Below are 10,299 nucleotides of genomic sequence, written 5' to 3'. Positions count from 1 at the left end.
ACCTGCAGCTGATGAGCTTCATCCTGTGAGTGTAAGAACATCGTTCTTACATTGTGGTGATTCCGCAAATATGTTATTTTTGGCTGAAGGGTCCTCTGCCCACTTACCATCATTAATTGAAAGTGTTCCGTGAAAAAAATATCCGTGTTTTTTTCGCTAATAAACTAATAAACGAGCACAGCACGAAAGAGTCGCGCGCATTATTATAGACCCCTGACTCATGTCACATGACTTCTGCTAGTTTGTTTTAATCGCCTATAAGGGCACAATGGTTTTATTGGTGTATTTTTGAAATTTGTACACTACATGCATAAAACAGGTCAGGCTCAGGTCCTACGTCACAAGAGAAACCCCACAGTAAACGACCGTCTGCTTCAAGCTGTTAAAACTGCTTTGTTGTGTGTTCCTGCAGCTATTTAATTACGCACATCTTGTATACAGTTTTATTACAAAGAATTTATTTCTGTTAATTTTAGTGATAAAACAACAAAATCTAACTTCTCGTAAAATGTTTACGCAATTATTTTCTGTCTTATGTCCCTGCAGGCACACGAAACAGCATTTCTGAATAAAAAAAATATAAGTTTTGAACAGAGTCACTCAAATAAGTTACCTTCCTGTTGCAATTTATATGTTTTGTATGGCGACTGTGTTTTATTGTGAAACATCAAACCGGATGTTGTTAAATTGAATAGTGACTGCCTCTGGCAGCTTGACGCGCTACTGACGGGAGTATTTTTCCAAGCGAGTGCGTCGAGGGTGCAGCCATTTCTCGCTCTGCTTTCAGCTCTTCTCGCACTTGTTCAGACTCGAGTCTCTCTCCGTGACAGAAACCGCCTGAGTAAAGGCAGGTCAGATTCCCCTCTTTGTTTGCTGAGCTGGTTTCCTCGCCAGCAGAACCACGTCGGGATGGACCCAGCAAGCCGTTACCAAGTGGTGAGTTGTTACCGGATCAAAACAGTTTTATTAAATCGGCCTAACAACAAACAAGGCCTTGCGGAAACTACAGCATAAAATTGATAACGTGATGTTGTCCTTTTTTTAAACGTTTCTAACAGCACTTCAGCGTCATATATCCTCAAAAATATTTTACTTTTGACATAATTTGTTTCAAACTGTCGGAAAAAAAACTGTTTTAGCTAGTCTTTAACAAACCACTTCCGCATTTTCTAGGCTAACGTTACCCACTAAAATTAATTGGATACATCTTTTGAGCTCTGATACATTTCTCAAAAGTTTAACGTGGTGTTTGCTAGCTTTGTTTATGGTTAAAACACGGAACCATGTAGCTATCTCAAAGTTAGCTTTGCGGTTTAGGATGCTAACTAATTAGCATGCTAGCTAAAATGTAATTTCTGGAGCTTCCGAGAAGAGGCGATAAGGTCTTAAAATGGTTAACGCGTTATGTACTATGAACCACAGAGAACTATTTGATAAGGTACAGGGTTATTTTTCAGTTCTCTTCTACTTTCATAAAAAAAAGGTGAGGTGGGGTAACCAGGTTATTTCAAAACCTTTGGTTAGGTGCCCTAGTGTCACTTTAAATGAGGTTTACCTTGTAAACCGCAGTGTCTTGCTTTGACATTACACGGTGCAGATGTCAAAATGCATCAAGAAATGCACCGATCAGGCTTTTGACTGGCAGTTGTTGGGTTTTTTTCTGTTTTTCTGTGAAGTTTGAAGCTTACAAAGCGATTACTCACCCAACAAAAGCTAAGCTCAGATGCTTACAAGCACAGCTTTTAGTGGAAGTAAATTGCAACAAGTTCAAGTTGTTGCTGAATATATTCATAAGATGTAGCAACTTAATCAAATCTCTTTTGGAGTTTGCAAATAAGAATGGAAACAAAGCTACAAAAGCTACTATGCAGAAAATGCACTTGATATTAACTATCTTTATAGTGGATATCATCTATATCTATACTCTTCCACAGAGGTGGACGTGTATAGAAAATAATTCTGGACTTATTATTGGAGTTGAAACTAAATGCCCACATTCTCTTTAAGCAGTGAAATAAGCCCTCAGAGACGATTTCAAATGTCAAACGGAGACGTTTTGTTTTCGTGTCCGGATACCTGCAGTCGTGCATGTGGGTGTTTGGACTGATAATCCTTGCAGATTCCGGTGTGACCCCTGACGCGAGGACGCGCTCTAACGTTTCATGACCAAACAAAGACAGGGGGTTGCAACAGCCTCTCGTATTCCAGGAATAACGCAACAAAAACGCTCGTCGGATTGTGTTTTGTTGGGGTTCAGTTGTACTCCTCACCACATCCCGTCCCTCCTGTTAAGTCTTTGTTCGGTTTCAGTTGGATTTAGACACACGAGGAGGCTTGTGGCTATGCTGTTTAATATCTTATGTAACCCCCCGCCCCCTCGTCCCAACATAAGGCTTTGTCCTTGATTCCCAGCCAGACGTTGGCCGATCATTCACTCGCCGATTAATGGAATTATGTCTGAAAATAAATATTTCTACGTATTTACTCACGGAAGAAGTAAATCCTGAGAGTTCTTTTTTTTTTGTCTTTTTTTTTCAACGTGACTGCATTTTTTTTAAAAAGCTGCTTGGATATTAGTCACAGCTGTGATAAAAATGGTGCTTCCCCAATATGCAGAGGTGGTAAACCACAAGCTTGCCGTTCGTTACTTTGTGGAAAGACTTCAAAATGGAGAATTCACCTCTTTAATCGTTTTTCCTGTCACGCCATCAAGATTCTGGTTGAAACTTCAGCACTTAAAGTGACAACTTAAAGAGTTCCCAGAACTCTGAGGTTTCACTCGACGTAGGAATTTGAAGACTTGACAGGCCGGACCGGTTCGGCCGCTTTCGTTTTTCCGGAGTGGCGACAGCAAGAGGTGGAGGTGTGTGTCAGCGTGATTCACTGGCGACGGAGGAAGCGAGACGCGGGCGGCGGAGAGGGCACCGACCTTGGCTCAGGACTCTGCTCCCTGAGCGCCTTTCTAGTTAATCTTTGGTTTATATCAGCAGTTTATTTTGCGATTATCTGCGGCTTGAAATGACGTCAGCGCCGTCCTCAGAGCCAGATGCGAGTCGACCAGCGGCAATGATAATCTTTAGCCTCTTTTGTGGAGCAGCTGGAAAGCAAAATGAGGTGATTCGTCAAAAGGTTTGCCGACTGTTAGACGCAGAAACCTTTTCCCCCCTTGAGTAGTTTGGTAATCTCCCTCCTGGTTGTTGACTTTCCAGATTCTCATAACACCCCGGACGCCTCTCTGTAATTTCAGAAGGCGTTTGGCTCTCGCCTCTGACAAAAAATTAATAGACTCAAGTCAGCAGACGACTCTTGGATGCAGAAGCAAGCTTCGTTCACTGATTAGCTTCATGCGGTTCAGTTTCCGTCGTACCTGCATTGCTGGGGACGAACATTCTGTTCCGGACAAATGTGAAACAGCATTTTTCTTGTACTAATTTATTTTTTTATTTTTGGAAAAAGAAATCTTGCCTAAACATGTGCAAAGTCATGTTAAAAATGTAAACAAAGCTTTTATTTCATATTTTAAAATGAGTTTTTGAGTTAAACAGACCGTTAGTCTTGATTGTGTTAAAAGGAAGTACAGTGTATTTCTCTGTAATGTCATTAATCAAAAGAAAAATAAATGTAAGTGGCTGAAAACAGAATATCTAGACCAAGGGTGTTCAAAGTGTGGCCCGTGGGCCATTTGTGGACTTTGACATGATCTTGTTCGGCCCCTGTACAAGTCAGTTTTCCAACAAAGCAGAAAACAATTGATTCCGCCCAATTTAAAAAAAAAAATGTATATATATTTTTTAAATAAAACAGTGTGACACACTTTTTGTTTATTGGATCTGACAGTTATGATATACTGATTTTAATTTTTAAAAATTGTTTATTGTTGAGCGGGTCAAACTGAAAAACCCCCCACAGTGGACAAATATTTGCAATTTTATTTTAATACATTTTGTGGCCCGCCTGGAGTTTAAATTTGCATGTTTTGGCCATCAAAGTTAAAATTTCAAACGCCACTGATTGGGGTTTGTTTTGAAGCCACAGACAAGGCCACTTGCAGCTTAGTAGAATACACGGAGTTAATAGAATCATGATATAATTTTAAAATAAATAATAAAAAGAAAAAAAAACATGATCCCAACCGCAGCTGCAAGTCTGTAACAGGATGTTAGGATCAGAGTGTTTATAAGAACCAAAGTCCAGAACAATAACCTGATTCAGCTCTGTAATGTAAAAACCAAATTGTTGCCTCCAGGCGGCTGCTGATGAGTTAAACAGTCCCATGTTGTTGCTAAAATACTAAATGGTGCTGCATTGCTAAGTCCACCAAGCATCCCGGCGACGAGCGAGGGTCGCCCCCTGGAGCAGCTGCAGATGAACAGATGATGGACTCGCGCCTACGACTCTAAAACCTCGTCTTCTTTTGCAGTTGCACAATGAGGAAGATTCTTCAGAGACTTCCAGCGTAGAGCAGCAGCCCTGCACCTCTGCGTCAGCCAGAGCCGACGCGTCCGGCCCGGACCAGAGGGAGGCTCAGGCCCCATCAGCGGGGGAGGCTGACGCGCCCCCGCCTCCCTACGCCTCCATCGACCTGGGGGCGACCGCCGCGGCACCTGGTACCGCTTTTCCATTCTACCTTAGTGCTGCTCTAAATGTCTTCCCAGGTTGCGTGTTTTCAGCTTACAGAGGGTTTAATCTTTTGCAGTGTTCTGACCGTTGAGTCACGCCAATTTCTTCCACCGCCTCAGCACTTTAGCGTGGTTTCAGGCTCTGCACGTGGTTCCCTCTGTTTTTATTAACCCAGGCTTCTCGTCATCTGCTGTTTTCACAGAATCCAGCTTCCAAGGCGACTTCCCTGTTCCTCCACCCTACAGTGTCGCCACGTCACTACCAACCTATGATGAAGCAGAGAAGGCTAAAGCAGCCGCCCTGGCTGCCTCCGCCGTGGAGGTGTTGCCCCGGGTAACAAGCCACACACAGACCTTCTAGTCACTGTTTGCTTTCAAGATATTTGAGAGAAACATTCCTCGAACTAAGACAAACTGCAAACAAGACTTTTGTTGTTGTTGTTGTTGTTCTTACGAAGTTCAGGATAGTATTAGGGTTATACTACATACTAAGTCTTGTAATATTGACCTTTTTTCTCATAATTTTGTGACTTTGATACGACTGTGACTTTATTGGTGTCATTTTATGACACTATTCTTGTAATTTTACTTAATTGTTTTTAGCATGGCCCTAACACTCTGTCATACAAGATATTATTTTAAGAACTAAATAATATCAAATTAAACACCATATCCCTGACAGACGCACTTTGTGGAGTGTTGGCAGACTGAGATGGGGTCAAAGAGAGCGAAGAAGGGCAAACATGTTTTGCAATGCATCTATTGATTTCTTTACATTTTTTTAGCGGGGGCACTTTCTGTGTCAAATTTTCTCTCCCGTGTGCCTGAACTTTATTTATTTATTTTTTTATTTTGTTTGTTTCCAAAAGGACGATGACTTCCCCCCGAGAGATGACTTCAGCGATGCTGATCAGCTCCGAGTCGGGAATGACGGGATCTTCATGTTGGCCTTTTTCAGTGAGTTTTCCATGGAAACGAACAAACAAAACAAAACAGAAAAAAAACCGTAAACTCTTTGCTACAACAGAGCACCAATGGTGTGTTTATGCCTCCAGTGGCCTTTCTCTTCAACTGGATTGGCTTCTGTCTGTCGTTCTGTCTGACCAATACCATCGCTGGACGCTACGGCGCCATCTGCGGCTTCGGCCTCTCGCTCATTAAATGGATCCTCATCGTCAGGGTATGTTAAACTCAAAATAAGTTTTTATTGATTCATTTTTTTGAAGTTGTTGAATGTGTTTTGAGCTTTTCTCGGTTTGTACAGTTCTCAGACTACTTCACTGGCTACTTTAACGGCCAGTACTGGCTCTGGTGGATCTTCCTGTTGCTAGGTCAGTATTTTCATCGTCTCAGTCTAGGGTAACAATGACAAAGCAGATGGGGGGGGAGTAAAAAAAACCTAACTAATTCTCTCTATTCAGGCCTCCTGCTGTTCTTCAGAGGATTTGTGAACTACCTGAAAGTACGCAACATGTCAGAAAACATGGCCACGTCGCACCGAACACGCCTCTTCTTCCTATACTGAAAGTAAGCCTTGAGAAGGAAAAGCAAATCTGCCACTTTTGTTTGACTAAAGTGCACTCTCTGCTGGATTAAAAGACAAACTACAGCACTGATGTGTTAGTGGTGCTCTCTTGCTCCAGGTTTCCACGCCGCCAGCATTCCTTTCCAGCGCAGTTCCTTCCCTTGCCCTCGCATGACCTGACAGAGGAGCCCGGCAGCGACGAGAGGAAGCGGGGAAGGAATGGAGAAAGTATTACCAGTTTAATCCATCTTTTCTAGAACAATTCGACCCACTCTAAAGAAAGTCTGCGCTTCTGAACTGAGCCAAAAACAAAAAACAAGATGAATTTTCATTCTCTCCCCCAAATCTGCCTTTGTTGCTTTCGTCGGGCTTATTCGTCGTGTTTCACAAAGCACAATGGGGGGAAAACAATCTAGCAAAAATTAAGGAATTCATTCAAACGAATTTAATCTGTCAATTTAGTTTTGCATATTCAGTGTTAACAGGAGTTCCTATTGTCCTCGGAAGCGTATCTCTGTTGTCCACAGAAAAGGTGGGTATCGAACAGTCTGAACTAGTCTTACTTTAACTGTGATGTAGCATTGTTTTATAGTAAAACCAATCCAGAGTTGTGGAGCCCGGAATGCACCATCTGAAACGAGAACAAAACTCCATTTGGATAAACAGGGCTGCAGTTTTCAAACCTTTTAAGACTTCTTCACTTTAAAGTAGATTCAGGTTCTAAAGCTTTAGTACTGGATGATTTCACAGCATACGCCAAGTTAATCTCAACTCTTAACGCTTCAAAACACTCTTTTTGTCTCCGAACTCATCCATACTTTTGTTCTTGAGAACAAGCAAGCTAAAAAGAGCTAATCAATGATGTATATTTTTGGATAAAACAGTGTTTGAAACTGCACAAGGTCTCATCAGGTCAGCTGCGACCCCTCGTTCTGGTGTGGATGGGGAAGCGTGTTCACACACAGTGCTTTTTTTTTTTCCCCCACGCCCTTTGGTATTGTTTCGAAAACGCTCTTTGGAGTGCAAGAGTCTTATGCAATTTAGCTGTAATGAATTTTAGCTATCGTGGCTGTAAGGTTGTGCGTCGTCGAAGTAGATTTAGTCGGTTCGTTTAACCGCCGCAGGCCGGTCCGCTTAAAAGAAGGAGAACGTCGCGAAGAAACGCCGAGCAGACTTGTTCTGCGTGACGCAGACGGATCTCGCTTCTAGATTCGGTTTGGGTGTTTATAACGTCGTCTTTCCTGTTTTGAGTGGAGACGAGGCGCGGCTTCGTTTAATAAAAGAACAGCAGCAGGTGTTGAGGTGACCCACGAGCGTGACGGCGATGAAGTCGAGGGTTGGCGTACGGTCGTGTTTGACTGGCGCCTTAGAAGAGAATAAAGTTTAGATTTTTTTTTTTTTCTGTCATTAAATGAAATGAAACGTGTATATACGAGCTTATGCCATTTTATAATATTTGCACTTTGAAGTTCTGATGTTCAAGAAGATTTGTGAATCTGCTTAACTTGATGTGGGGGTAGAAAAAGTACATTGCATCTTAGCCATCCAAGTTTTTGTTGTTTTTTTTAAAACTGGAATTCTTAATCATCCCAAAAGGATAATCTCCCTTTTGCACTTTTTATTTGTCAAAAATAATATTTATGTGTCTTGTTTCATTGCTTTTAACCTGAACTGTGACAGCTTGAGAATTGCCAAACCTTTTCTTTTTTTTTTTAATTTTTGTTTTCAAAAATTTACTGATCATATCTTAATCCAGCCTCATTCAACAATATCAAGGTTTTTCAGTAAATTAGAGCTCTACTGCATGATTTACCCACCTGAACTAGTTTGGCTGGGTAACATTAGAATTAATCTACAAATCCATGTTTGTCTTTGTAAATATGGTAAGTAAGGGGTGTTATTTCTCTGAGGCGAGACTCAGAAAATCATCTCAAGCAGTCGGTATGCATTTACTATTACTGGAAATAAAATGACAGCTCTTGCAAAAAAAAAAAAACATGCCAATAAAGTTCAAAAGCCTGCCACTGATATGTGTTTTAATTATGTTTGTACAAATCTGAAAGTCATTGCACCTTTTTATATTCTGTTTTTGTGGTCAAACTCAGACATTCATACTTTGGTTCTGGGGAGATGTTTCTGATGTGTATGTTGCTGACCTTTTTGAACACAGACTACGTTTTCTGACGACTATTTCCAGCAGGACAATACGAAACGTTTGTTTGTCGGAAGAAGTTGAGGGAATCAAAGATGCACATCTTAAAACGAGCAGAAGATGGCTCTCGACGCCGGTCAGTGTTGTTTAATTTCAGGATAGACTGAAATAGAACTTGGCAAACTGTGGAACGCTGCATCTTCAACCTGATTGTAACAGGATTCATGATTCAAAGTCTAGTCAGAGTTGTAGCCGATGTGTTTAGGCTAATCTCACCATATTGCAACTGTAGCACGAAACATGAAGACCAAAAACTTTCTTGTAAGTCATATCCAAGCTTCTGTATTTCCTAAATATCCTCCACAATGGCCACCCACTCTTCCAAACCTAGTCCCCTCTTCCTGATGAGTAAAACAAGATATGTGTCCAGTCTTGAGTTATTTGGTGTCTTACCCAAGTATTTGCTACATAGTGTCTAGTTAAACTCTTTAAGTGAACAGGATCAGGTTATCAGGTTTCTTATTTTTTTCCTGCCCTCAACTAAACAAAGCTATAAAGAGATAAGCACAGAATATGTGGTGGTAGTTGGTTTCCTTGTCTTGTCATCCTGTAGAAATCTTTTTTGAGAGTGATAAGGAATGCCTTCAGTAACCAAATGGTTTTAAAGTTCGTGTTTTGTCTCTTTATTGTTATTGTTGCAGAATGACCTGTCTTCACCACTAGATCAATAAGCAGCTAAAAAGTAATATGTTGCTGAATCTTCATTTTTCTGACCTTGAAAGCAAGGTCAGAAAAATGGATATTTAATTAGAAAAAAAAAAGTTGCATCTGTTTTGTATGTACTGCATATTCAAACAATAACATTATTCCATAATTGATTTAAAAAACATGATTCATTTTGTTAATTCAAGTCAATTGTTGAAAAAGTATTTACATTTGCATATTTTGTGGATGAAAATGGCTGTAGATTTAGCTGACTGGAAATTTTCTGATCATTTACTAAAACGAAACCAATTCTGATGACTAAATTCCGATCAAAACGAACTATTTAAGTCAAAATTAACACTGCTGGTTTAAGCAGAATTTACCTTCCACCACAAGAGGGCAATATTCACACACTTTCATTTCCCATAGTAGGTTCAGTTCAAACATACTTTATTAATCAAAAGCCAAACTAAATGCAACTCGTATCCAAGTATCTTTACAGAGTCGCTGTGGGCTGGAAGGATCTCCGACAGCAGTTGGTGCTGCAGTGACATTGAAGAGGCCTCTGACTGCAGACTTCTGCCGTAGACTAACCTTAAATCTATCATGACTTGCTAACTGGAGTGATATTTCAATCAAGGACAAATGACTGTGTTAAGTCATTTAAGGCTCAACAACTTGCATGATTTTGTAGTCTTTAAGAATATAGGTCAGATCATGACGACGCAAGCTCTATCTATTTATTTATTTATTTATTTTTTTGCCAGTTTGTTGATTCTTGCGTTGTGTGTGAATTGTGAGACAGTTATTTTTTTGTTTTTGGGCATGTGCACCGACTGATGGCACCTTTTGAATTTTGTTGTTCTTGTGACAATGACAATAAAGATTTATCTTATCTTATCTATCTAAAATGGCGGTAGTGGAGGATGACTAGATTTGAAGTCCTCAGCCTTTCACTTGTGTTTCATTCCAAAGGACATAAAACTTTTGACCAGGACATGTTTGTCTTGCCCATATTGACATCTGGACTTGAGGAAAACCAGAACAAAGGAAAAATAAATCAATCAATCAGACTTTCATTCCTGCAATGACTGGATGAAAGCTACTGATTTTCTGTAAAATGCTGACACTGCTCTGATGTTGCTCTTCTCTTTCCGGTTTGAACTACAAAGCTCTATTTGATACCTGTAAGGACTTTTTATTTTTTTAAAAAATATATACTTTAATACTCCTGATAGCAGACATCAAAGCTTGGAGGGACAAAAGTATGTTATTTAAACATTAGAAAATGTTTGGAT

General features: G+C 40.4%; 1 protein-coding gene across 1 annotated transcript; it reads left to right on the top strand.

Annotated features, from left to right (window-relative positions):
• Positions 1-720: 720 nt before the first annotated feature.
• ndfip2 (Nedd4 family interacting protein 2) lies at positions 721-8,172 on the top strand. Its single transcript, XM_028010989.1, has 8 exons — positions 721-936; positions 4,421-4,607; positions 4,823-4,953; positions 5,489-5,576; positions 5,675-5,799; positions 5,884-5,950; positions 6,041-6,146; positions 6,263-8,172. Exons 1-7 carry the CDS (start codon positions 910-912, stop codon positions 6,142-6,144), a joined length of 729 nt encoding a protein of 242 aa, XP_027866790.1. The 5' UTR covers positions 721-909; the 3' UTR covers positions 6,145-6,146; positions 6,263-8,172.
• The last annotated feature ends 2,127 nt before the right edge of the window (positions 8,173-10,299 follow it).

Source organism: Xiphophorus couchianus, chromosome 24 (genome assembly GCF_001444195.1).
Source record: "Xiphophorus couchianus chromosome 24, X_couchianus-1.0, whole genome shotgun sequence".
NCBI classification, from domain to species: domain Eukaryota; kingdom Metazoa; phylum Chordata; class Actinopteri; order Cyprinodontiformes; family Poeciliidae; genus Xiphophorus; species Xiphophorus couchianus.
The sequence above is the reverse complement of the archived record's forward strand: the minus strand, read 5'-3'. Positions and strand labels throughout refer to the sequence as shown.